Source organism: Sinocyclocheilus rhinocerous, unplaced genomic scaffold (assembly GCF_001515625.1).
Source record: "Sinocyclocheilus rhinocerous isolate Xijiao unplaced genomic scaffold, SAMN03320098_v1.1 scaffold53, whole genome shotgun sequence".
Taxonomy (NCBI): domain Eukaryota; kingdom Metazoa; phylum Chordata; class Actinopteri; order Cypriniformes; family Cyprinidae; genus Sinocyclocheilus; species Sinocyclocheilus rhinocerous.
Window position 1 is genome coordinate 3149803 of NW_015645538.1, and position 22588 is coordinate 3172390.

Here is a 22588-nt window from a genome sequence, read left to right on the forward strand (position 1 = left end):
AATAATAGCCTATAAATAATAGCATAATAGGCTAATAATAATAATAATAATAATAATAAACGAATCATTTTCGAACTATGGAAATTAGCCTACTGGTGACCATTAAATGACGTTAATGAAACGTTTAATTAGTTTAGGCTGTTACTTGTGGCAACTTGATCAGTTGACAGAGTGGAAGAAAATGTATAGGTTTGTTTCAATGGGGGGAAAAGTATCTTAGTTAATTTACACACTAATTTTAATAAATGACTGTAGGCTTAATTGTGCCCGCCGTGAACGACCTGCTTTTAAGGAACGATTAATGAATGATTCATTACGCACACATAACACACTCTGTTATGTGTGCGATTCATTCGATTCACTCTGATGACTCAATAACCCTAACACAGTTAATGAAGTAGAGTCGGCTGCGTTTCATAACCTTATAGAGAACTGCCTATATTGACAACATTTAGCCTATTTAAATCATGGGCGCGCGCAGCCGCTGAGTTTTTAGAGCGTGCCTATGATACAAAAACACTCGGTAGGTGTCTCACTAGCTTTGACACAGCTAGAGCATCTGTTCATAAGAGAGCAAGGTTTGGCTGTGTACTAGAGAGCAGGTACTTCTACGTGCGTCGACTCAACGTATCGTAATAAACTTTTACTAAATTCATTCGCGTGCTTCTGCAGTCCTAATCCTTCTGAAGTTTCACCATGGCGAAAAAGAGTTTTTCCACCAAAAAATCTTTGAGGAATTTGTTTTCTAAAAGTGAAGCAAATCTCAAAGAGTCTGTGGAGAAGGATGACAGCGGCAAAGGAATTCTCAAATCATTTAAATGGAAGTCAAAGAAATCGAAGAGTTCAGAAGAGAGTCTAAAGGCTGCAAGGTAAAACCATTTCATTATGTTTGCCGCTAATACCTAGGCTACTGAATGATCCATGTCTCTGTCAGGCAGTCTAAAACCAATATCTGTCATCTGTATATAGGTTTAAACGATAAAGAATGTACAAACCACAAGCTTATTAAAATTAACACGGTTCCAGCTGAGGGTTAGTCCACTGCTGTAATAGCCTATCTCCCGAGTAGATGTAAAGAGACCCAAATAACTAAGACCATGTACCGGGCACTTGTCGCTCTGCGTTAAAATAAAATAAAATAGTAAATAATAAATAATGAGAGCAATGTACATGTTTGTTAGGCTGCTGTGATTTTACTTTTTATTTGGAACCTATCTCAGTGTTCTCGATGATTTATTAGGTATTTAAAAACCAGCTAGGCTATATTCTGTACAGTCAAAGTACAGTTAGTTTACTCTAATTTGATTGCCCATGTAGCTTTCAGAGAGTAGGCTAATGATAAAGAAATTGTATTATATTCTTTTCTATTCTGTTCTGCTGTAATTTGTATCTATATTTAGCATTTATTTTTTATTAAATAGTATTATTATTAGAAGTAGTAGTAGTATTTTGTAATATATTTGGGCCTAAATTATTATTCTGTTAACCTTTTGGCACCTTTAATTATTATAGGTTATTTTAATGTTACTATTTCATTTTATTAGGCCTATTGTTGTTGTTATTATGATTATTATTATTGTTATTATTATTCATTTATTTATTTTCCTTTTTGTGTATGTGTGCATTGGTTGTAGGCAGCCTATGTAAAACAATGAATGAAGTAAATCTGAAATTGTGCTGGGAAGTTTTACTGCATGTATTACTCCGCTCAGAAAGGGATGGCAGCGCGAACTGCAAAGCCATTAGTAAAATGTGGTTTTGTCTGAAAAAGTAGCGGTTATTTTGAAAGGTCGGATCGTAAATGTTTTCTCTCGCGACTGGATACATAGTGGTGTAGTTTGGCCTGCAGTAAGCGTTTGACATTCAGGATCGCTTTGAAAGCTCCGAGGGGTTTTGTCTCACTTTTATGCGGTAGAGGAAAATTGAAAACATGTGATATCAGTGCCTCAACTTCAATTTTGCGAAGCTATACGATATTACTTTTTGTGTACAAAGAAAACAAAAATAACATTATTTATTCAAAAATTCTTCTCCCTAAGTTCTTCCGCCATTTTGGAGAGTACCACGATGCATGTGCACGCTTTCCAACGTAATCAGTGTTGTTTACTTTCAGGGGAAAGCACGTGCATGTGTTGTGGTACTCTCCAAAATGGCGGAAGATGGTAACTTAGGGAGAAGAATTGTTGAATAAAGTCCTTATTTTTGTTTTCTGGATTTCATCCAAAAATATCCTACTTTGTGTTCCAAAGATGAACGAATGTCTTACGGGTTTGGAAGGACATGAGGGTGAGTACCCTTACGAAAAATAAGTTTATTCAAGTGTGCTATTAGTATACATCTTTTAAACTAAAAATAGGAAAGTATGCTTTCAGTTTAATTTGATGTACTTCTCAGACATGGGCTTTATGTACTTCTCAGAAATATACTTATACTACTTTTTGGTAAGGGTAATTAATGACAGAATTTTCCTTTTGGGTGAACTATCCCTTTTATGTGAATTCATTGTGATAAGAGCACATTCATGATTTTTACCAACGTTATTTTCATTGTAGGGACAAAATTGGAAAAAGTAAAGGAATAAATTTAAGGACTCTAAAAGTGACTGGGGATTCCTAAAGGGAAGTCTCACAAACTGCTACAAGCATCAGCATTTAAAAAACATTGGGGGCTTATTTGGGACACTTGGGAGCTTAAATGGTACACATGTACCTTAAAAACAGTTCGGACTTGTTATGCGGCGGACTTTGTCATTAGTCTTGGCTGAGTCTACCCCTTTCTGTTTGAATATGCTCTTCAGCTTCACCTACTAGTCAGCTGGTGAATGTGCTCAGAAAGAGGTCAATTGTAATAGTGTTGCTTTATGGTCCCTTTCGGTCATATAAGTGTAACTCATAGTCATGTAATGATTATAATTGTTCCATAATTTCAAGGGTGGTAGAACGTTGGTAATTTACAGGCTGCAGAGTTGACAAATCTACAAATTATGCAGCCAATCATGATGACACTTATACCAGAATGTTTGGGCTGAATGTAGGTTAATGGGTGATTTGAGTTTAATCGTGTGTAAAATGATCAATCACTTTAATTGTTCATTCTGTGTGAAGAGCATGTTTGTTTGGATGTTTGGATTTGCACATTCACACAGCTTAGCCTTCAATTAAAACCCTCAACAACCAGCTTTTGTACTTAAATATTGTAGGCTATTTGTACGGCCAAAAAAGCTCCTCACTGAGGTGAGCAACCTGCTGTAAACTTATAAAAATACCCTGACATGTGACTGTTCTTCAGAACCTGTCTGTTGTAACAGACAGGATCTGTCCTCTGTTTGCTTTGCACAATACGTTGTGATGCTTTATTCAAACACTGTGCGCCGTGTGTCTCCATTCCAAAATAACCCGTGACACAAAGGCAAACAAACTGTGTACTCACAGTGAGGTCATGTGACAGCAGTACATTTAAAATCCTCAATCCTGTTGCCAGTGTAGACAGACTCAGCGTAGTTTATAATTGTCTTGAATAGTAGACTAACAGTGTGTAGTCTGTGCTATATGGGTCAACAGAAAGTGTTTGTAAGTTGAGAATCCAGCTGCAGATATCACTCACAACCAGAGAGAAACTTCTGAGTGGCCTTTGAGTAGATTTACACTCTTAGCTGAAGTTTTCAGTTTTAATTATTTAAAATGTATTTATTTAGGTCAAATGGTATAGAAGTTTAATATCATTTATCTATGGAAGCCCGTTTACACTAGTGAATAAAAAAATAAAAAAGGAAATTGCGATTTTATATCACTTCTGACTTTTTTCTCACAGTTCTGACAACTTTTTTCCTCAGAATTGCATGATACAAACTCGCAATTCTGATTTTAGAAGTCAGAATTGTGAGATGTAAACTTGCAATTCTGAGAACATCAGTCTTTTTCCCCCTCAAAAATTGGACTTTAATAATAAATATCTCACAATTCTGAAAAAAAAAGTCAGAATTGCGAGATATAAACTCGCAATTGCGAGAAAACAGTCAGAATTGCGAGTTTGTATCACACAAATTCTGACTTTATTTCTCGCAATTTTGAGTTTATATCTCACAATTCTGACTTCATTTCTCAGAATTGTGAGTTTATATCTCTCAATTCTGACTTTATAACTCGCCGTTGCAAGTTTATATCTCACAATTCTGAGAAAAAACTCAGAATTGTGAGATGTAAACTCGCAATTGTGAGAAAAAAAAGTCAGAATTGTGAGATAAAAAGTCGCAATTACCTTTTTAATTTTTTTATTCAGTGGCGGAAACGGGCTTCCATAGTTATCAGCCATAACATGAAAATAATTAAATAAAAGCTGCTGTAAAGATGATTTATTTATATTTTATTGATCTTATAAATTACCTGTCTAGTTTCCTGTGCTCTGTAAAATAAATGTAAGGTCCAGGAATCCATTTCATACCTCGCTATTTTAAGAAAATTAATATAACTCTGCATGACATCAATGCATTTTTTTTCCTTTTGAGTTTGTTTTCTCTGCTACCAGCAAATGATATGGTTATACCTACAGGAACTGGCCACACCGCATGCTTACTCTCTTCCATCACACAGAGCGAAACTCATACGTTTGGCTGTTCCCTCCGGGGAGAAGCTTGATCAAAAAACCTAGATATGTGAGTGAAAGTTTCAGCTTGTTTTCACCTGATGCTGTTGGCATGACAGTGATACCTGTAAAGGTGAGACCTTTAAAGAGTCACAATATTATTATGCTCAGGTTCAATTTTAAATGCGCATGTTTATGCATCTTTGAACAAACACATTTTCACCGTCATATGCCTGGGGGGTTTAAGGGTGGGTTTGGAATGTGAAGCAGGATATTTATCAAAAGACCCTGCAATCTTTAGGCCTCAGACAACTCCCTTCTGATTGCTCTCACGCGCTGTTTAGGTTCCTAGATCGTTAATACATGTACGTGCATGCAATTGAAAAATGTTGAAGTTGTAGAATCAGTCTGAACTGTCTACATGACATCTACATGCTTCTATCACATAATTAAAAGCATAAGTTACTTCAATTCATCATCAGTCATTCAAGTTGCTCAAGTATGTTTAAAATAGGTTTATGTGAATGACAACGACGTGATTCACTTTCAAAAAATGTGATTGCTTCCCGGATCCTTCATGATGGGGACTTTTGGATGCACCTGTTCCACCTTAATATTTCTTGTTTAATGTTGGCCAAATCAGAGCTGAGATATTATAAGAACGTGTATAATGGCACACAATTAGGCCATTGCGTTCATTAAGAAGGTGAATCAGAGCCATGATGCACTGATGCCTTTATTCCTGCCTGCATGACTGTATTCACCCTTGATTTGCACCCACTTTACTCAAGTTATTTTAGGTGGTGCTATACAGTGGGTGTGTTTGTGTTAGTAAGTGCATTTGTTTTAGCGTGTGTTGTGTGTCCACATCTTGTTCTCTGAAAGTATGCAGCAGGTTTCCGGTGACGGTATATTTTTGAAGAAAATGAATAACCTGTTTACACATTGTATTTGGATGAGCTGTCTGTCTTAGGAAAGACAGATCATTTAATGTTGTACATTCTTGTCGTTTTGGCTGACTGACTCGAGCATTGGCGCCACACAGTAAACTCGAGGGCACTTTTTTGTTTGCTCTCTTTGCTCTTTGTGCATTTATCTGAACTTTAAACCGAATCGTCAATCTCCAGATCTCTAACTGAATGTCATCTTCCACAGAACTGAGTCTGGGACATTGGGAGCTGGCGACAGTGAAACTCAGGATGATGAGAAGTGGACTAAACGCAAGACATCTCTGTTTGGCACTGTTCTCAGGTCAAAGGTCAGAGAGTACCACACTTGTACTTCAGCTGGTTTTAAACCAACATGTCTATGACTGTGCGATACATATGACAAAAATATAGTAAACATTTATCTTATTTTAGAGTTAATTTGTCCAACACTTTCAGTGTATGCGTTGCAATGCAAAAAAAAAGGTACATATATCACTAATATTTAAACACAGAGCTTGAAAATTAAGGTTATTAGCACAGCCAATAGGGTGCAGTATGTGTGCAAAATAGCAATAATACTAAACAGTACATCCTCCTTCTATGACCAAGGAGTCAAGGTTTCAAGGTGTCATTGCCACCTGCTGGTAAATGTTGTAACTACACCATCTTTCTCAATTTATGCTAAACACCGTTTGTTTTGTAGAAAAAAAGTTTAGCACAGAATAATGAATAAAATGAAAAAGAGAAAATAAACAAAAAATCAAGCATGCTTTTAAGTGCACCCTGATCCCAAATGTCAATTATTCTTGTTTCAGAATTGTTAATTGCTATAGTCCATCTCATATGTTTGTAGCCATATTGAATATATCCATATTTTGAATAAATGAATAAATAAACAAACAGTTATTTATTGATGATAATGATGACAATGATGTAATGAAGGAATGATTTAGTCTCCCTTCTCATGCTTATGTTCAGTAGTCCAGAAGTAATATGCATACCATTTTTTTTTTTGCATGAGAGACATGTACAGACGTGATGAAGAACACGGATGATTAAGACAAATTGTGCTAAATGTCATTTTAGGAGCACTGAGTTGTGTGGAAAACAGGAGGGTGCCTCTTTTTGAATGGTTATTATTGTTGTTATTTATAATTTATTTATTGTTCTTCCTTCTGTCCTGTCCTCTTTTTTTTTAAAGACTCATGAGTCTGTCTGTAATCCTTCAAGGCCATAGTATACTCCTAAACACTAATCAGACCAAGCAATTTCATAAAATATTCTTATTCTTATCATATATTCTTGGTTTAGTTAATTGTATGGATTTGTTTTTAACATTTTTTTATTGTCCTGCATCCTAAGGTTTTATTAAAATCTTTATAACGATTGCTTCTTGATTTATGGATTTAAGATGGAGCTGTTACTGTATGTTTATTGGTCAGTATTTAAAGTGGGTCATCTGTAATCTGGCTTACTATTTAAAAGTACTTTTTAAAACAGTATAAAATTTATATATGTATATCATGTTTTTGCTTATTTTTTATAGTAAGATCAGGAACTTCAGTTGTAAGAGGCTCTTAAAGGGGTCATATGATGCGATTTCAATTTTTCCTTTCTCTTTGGAGTGTTACAAGCTCTTGGTGCATAAAGAAGATCTGTAAAGTTGCAAAGAGTAAAGTCTCAAATCCAAAGAGATATTCATTATAAAAGTTGAGACTTGTTCACGCCCTCCTAAAACGGCTCGTTTAAACACGCCCCCACATGTCTATGTCACTGTGTGGGAAGATTTGCATAACACCGCCCAAATGTTCACGCAAAGAAAGAAGGCGTAACTTTTATTCTCGCTCTAGTATTGTTGTTGCCGCCGGCGCCATGTTGTGGAGATGCTGTGTGTTTCGTTGTGAAAGCGAAACTACTTTGTTTGGCCTTCCAAAAGAGGACGATATCCGCTTCGTCATGCCTGGAGCTGATCCGTGCTGGTCGCTGAGGAAATACATCAACCTCCGCTCACTCAAGCCCGCCGTGTGTGACGCTGTGTGACGCATTTTATGGAAGACTGTTTCCTGAACCTGCAGAGTAGCATACAATGGGTCTGTGCTCAAAGGCTGTTCTATAAAGTGGGGCAGTTCCAACTTTGCAAGGACAGCCTGGCGCTTCTGACTCACAGCCATTTTTTATATTTAATGAATTTGCCACTGATGATTCAAACGCGAGTAGCGCTTGTTGTTTGTCGTTTCTCCGATGACAAATGCAGACATGGTTTTATGTTTACACGGCGTTTTTAGCAACATCATATGACCCCTTTAATCTTTTGGTTATAATTCCTTTTTTTTTTTGCTTGACCAGCAGGTGGAGCTATTTGTATGTGTATGTACAGTACATGCTTGTGTGAGTGTGCTTATTGTGGCTAAACAATCTACAGTAGCTTCACAATAAAGTGCTCACAGTGCTAACAGGTTAAGCTTTTGGCAGTTCTTCAGAAATGTCTGAGAAAATGCCTGTAAGGTTTCTTCTTCCATGTCAAGTTCCTTTAGGTTGCTTTTGGAGTCATATCATAAACATAACATCATTAATTTTACGTTGTTGTTTCACGCAGTGCCTTTTGATTTATGCTGTTATTTTTGACACAGATAAGCATAACTCCTTAATAAAAAAGCAGATAGCATTGATTAGCAATGTTGAAAGATCATAAGTGTAATTCCAGCAGGTTAAAAGTTATTAATAAATGATTCATAGATAATTTAATTGATAATTTATTTGGCTTTACATGTAATTAAGGCTTGTCTTCAGATGTTTTACATTAGATTCAGTATCACAAAAATGTGTCATGTTTGTCATCAAAGATACTCAAATGTCATATAGAAATGAGACAGAGTTGTGTATTTCACAATACTAGTAAACAGTATCGATTGGTTGAGTTATATGACAGGTTGACTGATGATATGGTCATTTTGAACTGTACCACCACAGTTCAAGGAATACAAGGGCCTCCACCCAGATTGACAGACAATGACACATCTCTCTCTATCTCACTTCATGACATTTCATCCTCTAATGTTATCAGATGGGACACTAAATGCACTTTAGCAGCAGACTTATCATATTTCACCAGACAGCAGAACAACATTTAATTTCCCAAGGAGATATGAATTATGGTGCTAATGCCATAGATGCATAATGCATCTATTAATCTGTCAATTATTTCTTTGATTAATTAGATTTTCTTCTTTGCTGTTCTTCTTCATCTTGCTTGTTACTGTTTATATAAAAATGCCATTATTACATTTTGCAATTTCAGGTATCGTTAACTTTGTTAACTTTCGTTAACTTTGATGTTTAACAACAAATACTGTTTTCATTGTGCTTCCATTCTGTTGTGTTATGTGCTCTCGCTGTCATTAGTAAAAGTGGTCAAATCACATTCAGTAAATAAAACTAATATAGTAGGGTGTTTCATGAATACTTTAGTAACAAAAAGCCTATAAACTCTTTCCAATGAACCATTGTCTCATTCCTCTCGTGGCTAACAATGTCATTAAAAAATGCAAATCAGACAGGTTACTATGAGACATAAAATGTTTCTTGTGTTAACTTGCAAGAGCTTTACAATTAAGATGGTATGGTATCAGAAATAAATATATTTATTTACATTTGTGACATATTTATATAAATGTCAACAATGCACTGATGCATATGAATGCATCTTTATATTATATTATTTTATTTAATTGATGTAAATGTTCATGATCATTAATCTTTCTTTCTCTTTTTCATTGTATTCATTCTCCCCTTCACCTCTTTTCTTTTTTACTTAATTTCTATACTTTCTTTTTTGACTTTCTGTTTTCATTTTTTTTAGAAAGTGCAACACAGTTACTCAGAGAGTGACCTTCGTAAAACCAAGGGCTTTAATGTATCTCTATCCTGGAAGAAGAAGAAGAAGAAGACAAGAGATCTATCCCAGGATCTTTCAAGCAATAGTGAAGACCCAGGGGTCAAGGATCATATCAGTGAACAGGAAGAATTTGACAGCCAGGTAGACACAGAACAAAACCAGGCTGGTTTTGCACCAGAATCCTCCTGTACTTCTGACCAATCCCAGTCCCAGGATGTCCTAAGTGAAATGTCTAGGCCTAATAAGGAGGATGCAGGTTTTATGCCTTCAGATCTGGATAGTACATCAATACCATATATTGACTCTTCACTGTCTGATAGTGAGGTTTACCAGACACCCCCAGATAGCCCATCTGCAGATAAATCTGCTCAGTACTTCAGCTCTCAGCACTCCAACACTGAGTTTAACATTACTGACTCATTCAGTCCTGTTCCTGATCTGGAAACTGCAGCAGCAAGTACTGACACATGCACAGTCCATAATTCAAACATAGATCTGAACCCAAGTGGTGTTTCTTTTAGGGATGATCATCCTTTCTCGGATTTTGAAACATCTAAATCAGGAATTTCAGCAGATGTTGAGGTCAATACCATCACCGCAGATGTTACTCCTAACAACAATGAAATGGCTTTTCAAAAAGAGTCGCACCTAGAACGTAAAGAATCAAAAGATGTAACCTCTTCCATCCCTAAGAGTTCTACCGCTATTATTCATGAAACTTCCACATCTTGCATTCCACAGACATCCCAAAGTTCCATCTCTTCCATTCCGCAAAGTTACATTTCTTCCATCCCCCATAGTTCCACCTCTGTCATCCTTGATGGTTTCACCTCAAACAATACTGTGACCCAGAGTTCCAGCTCAAACTCATATTCTGCCGATACCCTTCCAGAACATTCCTCCAGTCTTCCACATTATATTACATCAACTGAGGAAGAAGATTCTCAAAACAGCGCTGCAAATAACAGAAACATGTCTGCCAGCAACGGTGATGTAGTCTACTCCCGTGCCGATAATGTTTCATCCATGCCAGATGTGATTGTGTCTAGCACTGTGTCCTGCTCCAGAATCACAGAGAACAGTTTGGATGCTGATACTGATAGAAAGCCAATTTTATCTCTCTCCAATACTGATGTTTCTGAACGTGATTTAAGCTCAATACCTCAGAGTTTACCCATAATCACTGTACATTCCACTTCTGATTCAAGTTTACTGAAAGAATCTCACCCTCAGATTAATTGTGAGACAGCTTTAATGGAATCTTATGAAACCAACAATTATTCTTCCTCGACATATGCCACTGTCTCAGAGAAACCTAGTCCTGCTGAACCTGTCCTTCTTGAGAATGAGTCAAAAGTCTCTTTACCTTATTCAGCTGTGTCGAGCACCTACACCATCATTAAGCCAACTGTCACCTTTGACCTTTCAGGTCCCTCAGACCCCATCAGCCCTGACCATTCCCAGAGAGGCCTCTCTAACTATATGTCTTATTCAGATGTGGAAACCCTAACTGAAATATCAGAACCAGACCAAATAAGCCAGGAAGCTTCAGAAACTTCCTCAGATTTTCCGGACAGTGGTACCTCCAGCACTTTGACCTCTGAAGCCATACCTGCCTACATAATTCATCCTCCCCCTCACTTAGATGTTTCAGACCAGCTGTTTAGTTCTCAAACCCCAAAGACAGAGACAGACACACAAGAGTATGAAGATCCTGAGGAAGATGTTCAGGGGGCATCTACTCAAGAAAGTCATGAGTTGATTGACCAGGTTAAAACCACAGCAGTTCTGACTACTAGAAATGACCTTCAGAACAAATGTGGACCAGAAGTGGAGGAAGGAAGTAGATTAGATGACATTTATAATGAACATCATGACGTTACAGTTGTTCAAGGCTATGAATCAGAGCAGATCACAGAAGGCCAGGCTGAAACCACAGCAGAGAGTATGAACACTGGCAATGACCTTCACATGTCTGGAAAGAAGAAATATGGCCAAGAATTTGAGGAACAAAGTCAACTAGGTGGTGATAAGTATGTAGTTCCATCGAATCAAGAAAAAGACACTGGATTAGAGCAAATCATGAATGTTTTATCACAACAGCAAATTATACATTACAAGTTTCCTGAAACATATGAGGTGGCTGAAGAAAAGGGAGATGAATTGCAAATGGTCCAAAGCACAAAAGAAACATCTGCAATGCAAGGTGCAATGGAAGCAGAGGTATGTGGAGGCACTGAAGTGTTGACAGGTCAAGCAGAGCAGCAGATTCACCATCTTGCTCCACTGAAACCAGCCCTACCAGTCAATCAAGAATGTGGCCCTGAAGAATGCACTTCGGCCACTCCCTTCTCTGAGCCAGTGAAGGTATCACTTGCAGATTCAAGAATGGAAACACACAGTCACCTGGAGATTTGTCTCCGCCCCTTGGCCCCGCAGCAGTCAAGCAGAGAAATAACAATACTGGAGAACACGGCAAGGTGCAAATACCGAACAAGCATTGATAACCTCGCTGAGAGGGAGGAATATACCAGCAGTGAAGAGACTGAGGATATAGCCACATTTCTCCCAGGAACACAGGACAGTGAAAGTCAAGAACACAACAGTACACACACCACAGAGGAGACCTTCAGACACACCAAAGACACAAGCCACAAACAGGGAGAGGTGACAGTGACAAAGGTAAAGACAGCCAGAGATAATATCACTCACAGGAACTGGGTACAAATCAGTGAAAGTATACCAGACAACAGAAGGGAAAACGAAGATTCCGCAGAAGTTAACGCTGTTCCTGATCAGCTACTTTCAAGAAGTTTAATACCAGGTGAAAGGTGAGATACAAATTATCTTGTTTTTAATCTATAGGCAATTAGTGTGTTTGTTGGTGTACTGTGTGTACACGTAGTAATAAGGTAATAAAAATACATATTTTTATTTGTATTTCTTTTAAACCAAAATATGAATGCATAAGTGTTTTTATATTGTTTTATTCTTAATAATTGTATTTGTGCATTTATTTACAGTATGCATTGTTTATGAAAAAATACAAAATGCATGAATCAAGTAATTTACTAAATATTTAATTATTTTTAAATGTTATATATTATTTTAAATGTATGCATGGTTTAAGAGAAGATACAAAATCAATTCAGCTTATCATGTCTGAATTGCACACTTTTCACATAGCGAATGTAAACCCTCAGTTCTGACTGAAATGTACCCCTAAAGTGATTCGCATTACATTTATATTAATTCACTTAGCTGACGCCACTATCCAAAGTGACTTACAAATGAGGAACAGTGCAAGCAGTTTCTCATTATAACCATCAATATTTGCAGTACACCATGCCAAGTTTTAAGTATGAGTGTGTGCTCAAGCTGGAACAGAAGTGAAATAGAGAAATGTAGAGAATAAGATATTAAAAAGGGGGTTATTATATGGAGAGCCTTTATTTATAGTTGTTAATTTTTATGTGTAAAGTGATATATGTGATGAAGTCAAATTATGGGAGATGGATATGAGCATAAAGTTGTTTATTTACAGCACCATTCTTATTCCACGTGTTCAGCAACTTTATATTCTGGCTTCTGTTTCTCTCTCTCTCTGCCAGTTTCATTGTATGCATTATATACAGAATGATTATTCTGTCTCTTTTAGATTTGTTAAGATGAACTTCAATTCTTTTGTGTCAGTGAGGTTGAAGTTCTTGTCCCAAGAAGGGACAGGTTTATCAAAGCCTCACCCACTCGCAACCTCACGTCTCGTACGTTCATTTGAATGGGATGGGCTGCTGAAGGAATGTAAGGTAGTTCAAAGTATGCTTTCGACTCATACTTGATGATACACATTCTTGAAATAGCCCTCATGAATGAAGGCCAATGCCAAAACAAATGAGATCCTCTTGAATGCTTCTTTAGGCAAACAAGTATAACCACCAGGAATGTAGCCGATGGATTTGCATGTTTAGATTTTGGCAATGCTTACATTATGCCTGTGTGTCAGTTAAATATGGTGGCTAACATAAATTAGCATTAAATACTGCTACAGGATTTATTCAACTAGGTTGATGTTCATTTGTACAAATGCTAGTACATTTTAACATTACATGTTTTGAACAAATATGATTTAACATAGAACAATATTATATTTATAAATGAACAAAAACATAATTCAATTTTATTTTAATTTATTGTTAGTTCATAATATCTAATGCAGTAGTTAATCTTTATGATTTCAACCTTATTGTTAAGATATTCTTCCATGCATCATAGAGGCATCAGCACTTGTTTGATTGTGAGAATTTATGTATTTCATTCAGTTCAGTTTAGTTCAATTCACTTAACTTCTGCTTGGTTTTATTTATCAGCCTCTGTTACTATAAATGTGAATTGCAAGGTTTCATACAGTACATGACATTGTCAGTCTTGTAATCTTTCAGACACCCTCGTCAAATACTCAGATAAAACCTGTCACATTCATGAATGTCAATCATTTTAACAGCTTAGGTGTTTTTGTGTTACAAAACAAATTACAGGCAGTAACATCAGTGGGAACATATTTCAGTGCAAAAATCAATGCACATTCCTACTGTAGCTCTGAGCAATGCCTAGTATGTGGATGTCTAGAATGATTGCAGTGATGCAAGCGACAGACAGACATTATGAAAGGCATCCTCAACATTGTCTGCAAAACGTGGCCCCCAGTTACCATGTTCTTATTTGCATATTCTAAGCTCCAACCTCCAATGTTATCAGTGCTGTCAGTCTCATAACATGTCTCATCAGACATGTTATGAACAGAATGTGAAATGTTTTTGCCTGGAAGTGTACAGTAAATGTGCTATTTAACTTTGGATTTGACATTTTAAAAAAGGCAATAACACATACTTAGATGGAGGACATCTGTCCATGACTCACCTTGACCTTATTTGAAATTAATTACCTGGCTTATATATGCGATTTTAAGAAAATTCCAATGTTAAGCCTTTTTTTGGCATTGAAAAGCTGAAATAATCCCTACAATTACTATAGTTAACTGTGAAGAATAAGCCTGATGAAGTATAAACTACAACTGACCCTTCGCTAAGCTCCGCCCATGTTCATTTGGGAATGAGTGCTGACACATTGTTTAATCCTTAGCATGTGTGACGGTCTTGCCTGGGCGGTCTGCTTTCTGCAAAATGGAGACAGTGTGTGTAATAGGGTTTCACTGATTCCGAGAGAGAATAAACCATTTCCACAGCAATGCTTCATTAACTCAGCTGTGTTTATTTAAAAACAGTTCTCCTTTTTTAATTCGGTCACTTAAATTCTTTTTAACTTTGTGATCGTATAGTGTTTCAGTTGTAACAGGTTGAATATAGATGACACACATTTTCAATTAATTATAAATCACAATGCTTCATTAACTCAGCTGTGGGCGGTCCCTACTCCACACGCTAAATCACATCACGCACCACATAGATGGCGCTGTCCCCATTTATGCAATAATTTAACATACCTTTTCACTCCGTTACACATGCACTTACCAAGAGTCTTTTATTTACTATAACAATATAAAAGATTTAAAGAATTGTATTGCATTGTTATAGTATTACATTTGAATTAATCTTGTTGAAAGAATCCCTGATAGATCTAAAATTGAATTACACTCATGGGGGGAGGTATTGCATCATATCTGTAACACAGACCTTTGACTTGGTCATGGTTTTTAACAAACAAACATCCTCTCCAGCAGGATTTGCTGGAAAACAGTTTTTCAGTTCACTAGGCGGTTCTCCCACAGTCTAGAATGGTCATGTAAGTGTGTGTGTGTGTGTGTTTGTGTGTGTGTAAAAGCTCAAAAATGCTTGTTAGCAATTATACAGTTAGATGCCATTTCTGTTACAGGAAATTGAGACTTTAAGCTACACCTTAACTGACAGGGACAATTATAGATATCTCTGGTGTGTCACATAGCATGTCAATTGGCTAAACACACACACACACACAAAAAAAATACATTCCTAATGCACTGACCTCTAATCCAAAGGCTGTAAGAGTATCAATGTATCTTGAATGTACATCTTGAAAGAACACTTATATTTAGTCAGCAATGTTTTGTTTTAATTTATATTATCTCTCCAGTGAGGCTTGTGTGGTGAACACACGTGAATCACAAAACTGAGCTTGGCCACCACCCAAGATCAGAGCCACAACAATTCTCAGAATGTAGACAAAATGCTCTGGAAATTCACCTCAACTAAGATATAATATATATGTAATAATTATATATGTAGGCCCAGAATGCTCTACACACGTGCATATGGTGGTGCAGTATAGCTAGTGAGTGTGCATTTCTTAGAATTTTTATTAAAATGTGTCAATTATTTCTTAAATTGCAAGGAACTGAAGATGGCATGTAAGGCTCAGTTTTACCACCAGGGGGTGTGATTTACCGTAGCAGATCCAGAGTGATTAGTTCTGCCAACTGATATAACTTGTTATCTCTCCCTTTAAATGTCTCAGGGCTAAATGCAGTGAAAAATAAACTACATGACATGTAGCACCTTTTTTCTCTGTTCTCAGGGTCAGATGAAGTGACACTTCCTCTTTTCTTGTCTATGTGTCTTGACTTTAATCAAATTATAATTCTTTCTTTAATATCCATTAAACACCTATATCTCTTCATACTTGTGCTGAAGTGAAAATAAACTAAAACTACTAATGTTATTATGTTCAAATGTGTGTTCCTGTATGGTTTGATGTGTATATTAATGCTAGTATATAACGTGAGCATTCAGTTTATACTATTTCTGTTTTCAGTGTGATTGTGTGTGGAATGAGTGTTAATCTCAAGCCAGGGGTCTTCCTGTTTAGATAATGTTTAACTTACCATATATATTCTGTAACTAACAGAGACAAAAAAATTTGGTGTTAGTTCTTATGTCTGTAAGTTATCGCCAGACAAATATATACACTATATAGTCTAGCTCTTGTTTTTAATAGTGGCATCATAATGCCAAATCAGTTGATAATATTTGCTATGACAGGTAAATTACTACAAATATGAGAAGACATCGCTTTTGAGGGTAGTGATACATTGCATTGCAATTACAGTGTTATGAACTGGATCTTTATACATAATGTTGAAAAAGACAACACCACACAAGGCAATGCCCTGATAACAGAATCGATTGACCTTTTACACATTTATTGACTATATTTACTGTTATTGTTACATGCTTAATGTTGTAAAGTTATTACATAAAATAGTCTGTTCCATTAGTACATTTTCATGTGGAATAGATTCTGAAGGTCCACTCACCTTTTTACTATTGTATGGTGTGGGATTAAACTTTTTAACGCTGTGATTCATTTTGAAGTGCCCTTTAACACGTAGTTTCTCCAGAAACTCACCTACGCACATTTCAATACACTCCCATACTAGAAAGGGACAATTATACCTTGCATGATCTGTCTTCTACTTTGCATGTGCATTTGTATTTAGTGCTTTTTATGCTTCTACTTTAAATATGAATGTATTTATTCAGGGATTCATAAACCAAACAAGCTTCAAATTCCTTATCACATGAACAGAATTTGTTCTTAAAACTACAGATGTCAAGGTTCTCCATATTTATTGCTCATAGACCTCAAGTGTATTATAGTCACATACTATAAAATCTTTAAAAGCTTTAAAATGTGTGCTGAGTATCGTTCTAAAAGATGATTAATGTTTTTTCTATTTGACTTTTATCCTTTTGTTCTAGGTTCTTTCATGCATCCACTGTTCTCAGTACAGTGATTGAAGAGTCAGAAACAGAGAACCAAGTGGAAACTGAGACTGGATCTGATACAGACATGAACTCTGGTGTTGCAGTGCTAAGTACAAAGCTCAGTCGACCATCATCTTCTCGAGAGGGCAGAGAGGATACCATGGTGGTCCGCAAAGTGTCCCTGGTCAGCACTGACAAAGAGGGCAACTTTGGGAACTATGAAAGTCCATTGGACAGCATTAGGCTTAGAGATCAGTCAGAACCAAGCAAAGCCAGTCCTGAGCTTGAGAGGAGGTGGAAAAGTCTCCATTCTAGCTCTGAAGAACAGCAGTCCAGCTTCACAGAGCGTTCAGACTACACGTTCACAGATAGCACATACCTGCGTTCCTCTCAACTGTCCCCCAGCTATAAAAAAGGAGTCTACACGTCTCATTTTCGCTCTCCTGAGACCCAGCCTATTGCCTTCTCAGAGACTGACGGTAGCCTAGACAACAGTAACTGGAAAGTTGGGGAGAGCGAAGTTCATCAGAGTAGTGAGAGTTACACTAGTGGGAGGAGCAGGGTGGAGCTTAGTTTACCTGTAGTGAGAGAGGGAGAGGGAGAGGGAGAGCAGGAGATAAGAAAAACAGTCTTTGACTCACAGGCACATTTTGATTCCCGCTTGATGATCGTGGAGGCAGACGACTACTCCTCTGATGTTTTCCAAGCTACGCGGGTAGAGCTGATTCCCTCACCCACTGGCCCTGAGCCTGAGCCTCTTTCTTCCTCATCCTTCTCAGAAATGGATAACCTGGTAGACACTCTCAAGAGCATGGAGCGACCGGTCCGGCAAAGGGTTCAACGCACCCCATCCAACACACCCTTCTCTTCACTGCCACCTATTGAAGAGGATGCACCAATCTCACCCCCTACTCCAATCTCTCCTCGTACTCCAATCTCACCTATTACTGAGCCAAAGTTGTTGAATGGAGTTTCTAGTTTGCCTTTAGACATTGGCCTTAACTGGAGTACCCCCAAAGACATGCGCTCTCCATTGACCATGATGAAGGAACAGCAGCTCGGAGAGACCCAAAATCGGGGGCTCTCACTGCCTCTGCGAGCTTCAGCCCTCAACAGCATCGTCATGCGCAGGGGCTCCCTCAACGATCTGAGTCCTGAAGAAAGTTCTACTAAAGGACTCATGAATGGAGGCTCATCTCGCCTGGAAAACAGCTTCTTCTTCCAGCCAACTGAGAACGGCAAGGCCTCAAACCGCTCCATCTTTCGTGCAGCCTCTCTCCCTGAGATCGGCCCCAGTCATGAGCGGATAAGCTCAGCCACCAAGGGATCTGACGCCTTGCTCAGTTCCCGTTTTGAGCGCTTCTCGTACCTCACATCTCCATCAAATTCCCTCAGTGGGATCGCTGAAACTTCTCGAATAAGCATGGCTCCATCTGTCCAACACAACTCACAAGATACCTCCAGTTTTGACCACAAGTCCACTATGGAACTTTACCGCTCTCTGCCCTCCGAAACGCTTCTCAAGAACTCTCAACCTTTGGGTCTTCAGCGCAGCAGTAGTCTAGATGGAGGTCTTCTAATCAATGACACCATGAGCTTCCAAGTGGACAAAAAGCCAGAACCAGAGCGGAACTTACTCCTCAAATACAGAGCCTTCCCTGATGCATATGTGAGTATTGCTTTGTCACAATGCATATGTTGGCATCATCAAACACGTAGGCACTACAAGAGTAAAATCTCTTTGAGAAACTCTGAGAATCAGGGCATGGAATCAATGAGAGTGTTGTTTTCGTATCATGCCACTGCTCTGTTTCTCCCAGTCCTAGTCAGCCTCTTAGTGTAACCTGATATGAAACCACGTACTCCAAGTATTGTGTAACATAGTATGTGGATTGTTTTAGACCTCAAACGTCTGATGGGCTTTGTTTTTAGACCTGGACAGGTGAAGGATGCCCTAAACCTAGTCTACTCAGCCTTGTTCCTTGATATCTTCCTTCATTCCAACCCACCTACATTGTTCCTACAGACCTGGTTAAAATTTTGGCTGCGTCATTAGAGTTGCAACTAAACCCTGCAAAAAAAAAACTCTGCAAGACTCTCCAGGAGTTGGAACGAGCACCTCAGCCTTAAACCTCAGTGAATGAAAGGCTAGAAGGGGTGTTGTGTCACCTCACAAAGAAGGGTTTACAATAGAGGTTGATGGGAGTATACATTACCTCAGTCCTCATGCAATATTCACGTTTCCTCTTGTCCTCCAAAATGGACACTAAGCAGCTCTGTAGAGTCTTTTTTTATTATTGCTTCTCTCTACTGTACAGAGCCTGAGTTTGCAAGTCAAATTTTGATTTTAACCTAAAGCAGCTTCACCAAAACTGTAGTTTGGTTAGGGTTTAGAGATACTATGGGAAGGTGTAACCTTCATCTGGTAAAGGAATCATGCTCACTTTCATGCCTCAGGTATTTCCCAAATCCAAAAAAAAAAACTTTTTGGAAAGCATCAGGCTTCAGAGACTTTGCATACAAGGCTTTAAATACTACCTCACGAGTTTGATCACGCAAAGAAAGTTAATTTCTCTGGGACATGACTAGTAATGTTACTAAGGGAAAGAATTTTATGAATTAGATATATTGAGAGGTTTGTCTTTAGAGAGTAACTTCAAATTATCACATTATCACACACTGTAAAACACAGCTTGACCTCTGTCATTCACGTCATACTGATCTTGCTCTATGTTGACATAGAGTGTTGACATAGAGTGATGATGTTGAGTTATCTGACAGTTCAACCCACATCCAACTTTATATTAAAATTCAATATGCAAAAATCTTTATATGTGTCACTTGATGCCACATAAGCCCATTTACAGGAATATATAACAATATCATAATATGCAAACCCCCTAAATAATAATAGTTCAGGTTTCAGTGACAGAGCAAACTTTTTGGTTTCCTGTAATTATGCATAGAGCTGTGTGCTTCTTGAAATGATATCTTTTCATAATACCAAAATGAAAATTGATTGAAACTGTATATAATTAGGCTGGTTTCCTATTGACTGCATTTCTCAAAGCATGATTGTGTAAGACAAAACAGACCGTTTTTCCCATTGGAAAAACCATGGGAATAATCAAGCTGAAATGGCACTTTCTGAGGACAGGTCAGAAATGGTATGAGTAGAACAGGTCGTCCCTGGAACTTTTGTCAATAGGCAGGGAAAGAAGGAGAGGCTGATGGAATGTGACATTATTATCTTACTGCGTTCGCTTTGTCTCCTCTAATTAGCTTTGATAATTTTCCTAGACAGGCTATGTCGAGTCCCGCTCAGACACACCCTTCTTTGGGTTGGCAATAGCTTACTGTATATTTGCCAGTTGGAACAGACATAGAGAAAACAATTATGTCACCTCCATGCTTCACACATATCCGTTTATGGAAACCCTATAGGCTACAGTATATAGACTCATTTTCAGTTTCCTACTGGATGCTAGGAATATACAGCACTTCATATGAATGATGTAACCGTTGTAGCCACCAGCAAAAGGTTCCCTAAAATGTCAATTTTTAAAGGTTTAGTTATATCCAGAAGTTAAAATTAAGACCCACCCCAAACAAAAGTATGCACATTTTAAGCAGCATGTGTAAGTTGGCTAGATATCTATAAGATGTCACATTCACTGTTCCACTGAGTTGATAGATCGACCGTAGAGATACCAACTGCATCTCACACCCATTTTCACTATGCATATTTGAAATTCTCTGACGTTCTGGAAAACATATTTTCATGATATCTGACAGTGAGACTGACATATGGGTGGTTTATAGAGGTATAGCATCTGCATTATGTAACTCATGCATTCGACTTTTCATTAAGAGCATCCCCATATGCAAACAGAGAAATTTGACTTGGGCTCTTGTGTAATGTTGTCTCACTTCTAACCTTGCCATGCCTCATTGCAAGTGCAAAGGCACGTCGCTTGTCAAAGTCTGGGAAGGGCTTTTCATCACCTCCTACATACATAAATATGCGGCATTTGCGACATTTGCGATCTTGACATGAAATGTCGAAACGTAACATTCATCAAAAGCCATTAATCCACACAAGAACCTCTTGACCATTTCACCTGATAAGCTGACCTCTTGATTTCCGTTTTAAAAAGCCAACGGATCAAAATAGATGCTAACAGCAGATCTGCAGTGTTGATGTAATTCTCAGTTAGTTTCCCCTAATGTATATAGTTTCCCTGAGGAACTCTTAAGTACAATAAACATTTCAAACAGCTTGTCTTACACGCCATTCAGTAAATTTTTGCTGCATTCTAGTGCTTTTTTTAAGAGTCTGGTGACAATAAGGCCGTGAGCCTCTTGCATCTTCCTGCGTGTGACCTTGAGAGGTAGAAACATCAAGTGTTGTGTTAAGTACTTGTTCTTTTATTGTCAAAGGTTAGGTATAGGAGTGTAGTGTTTTCTTGAAATGCCAAAGGTGATAATCAAGAGATCTAGATTTCAGTACAGTTAGCTTCTTTTGAATATGATTTATTCATTTAATTGTCCTAAATTTATGTGACATGAAGTTTTGAACTGAACACTGTGTAAAGGAATGTCTGATAATATTGTCTCTGCGGTTTCTGACTGATCTTATCATAATAGTGTTATATTTTACTTATCACTAGTGCAAATATACTCTGAAAATTTTAATTGTAATGTTTTCTTAAAATAGAAGTTACTCACTGTTGTGTTTATATCTGTGTTTGTTTGAATGAGGCTTCATCTCATTTAAATATTTATTTTCTTTATTTAGCTCACAAAAGAAAAGGAGCATGGCAAGCTCAATCCACGACCTGGGAAGGTGAGATGTTTCACACAAATGTCCTTTCTTTTCTCACTGACATTAAATTAATGGCTTAACTGATCAGGCTAAACCAAGCCCTGCATATATTCGCTCTACTGCATGCGCTTATTATATTAAAGAAAAAGTGACAGAATGTACCTTGTTTCCACTTGTGAGGGAAGCCTGAGGCTGGTATTTAAGAACAGGTGGGAGAGATTGGTGGGTGTTTAACAGGCCCGCAGTGCTCTGCAGATGGTGCTAATAGCACATTTAGACCCACTTCATCTGCCAAACACACATGTTTGGACAGTCACAGATTATAAAAAGAGAACTACAAATGACAGCAAGTGACATGATGTTCTTTTTCAAATGATTATTAAAAGAAAAGATCACACCAAATTTGTGTTTTCTACTTGGAGGTTAGAAAATAAAGTGATTTATTTATTTATTCATTCATTCATTCTCTATGGCAGAAACATGCATCCAGAACATTCATGTAATATTTTGTAGATATGAAATTCTGTAATGTCAAATGAACGTCAGTGAAGGACTGAGGAAAGTACATACCCCCCTACCCCCTAGATTTACTAATAAATAA

At 37.5% G+C, this 22588-nt stretch overlaps 1 protein-coding gene across 3 annotated transcripts in view; it reads left to right on the forward strand.

Annotated features, from left to right (window-relative positions):
• Positions 1-522: 522 nt before the first annotated feature.
• The window catches only part of LOC107706257 (absent in melanoma 1 protein-like), a 32826-nt gene continuing 10760 nt past the window's right edge, over positions 523-22588 (forward strand). The window contains exons 1-5 of one of the 3 annotated variants that reach the window (XM_016509921.1): positions 523-869; positions 5737-5839; positions 9370-12236; positions 17157-18831; positions 21961-22008. In XM_016509921.1, coding sequence (XP_016365407.1) covers positions 697-869; positions 5737-5839; positions 9370-12236; positions 17157-18831; positions 21961-22008 — 4866 coding nt within the window. In that variant the 5' untranslated portion in view covers positions 523-696. The remainder of the gene's footprint in view (positions 870-5736; positions 5840-9369; positions 12237-17156; positions 18832-21960; positions 22009-22588) is intronic. The other 2 variants (XM_016509920.1, XM_016509922.1) reach the window with 2 other exon arrangements.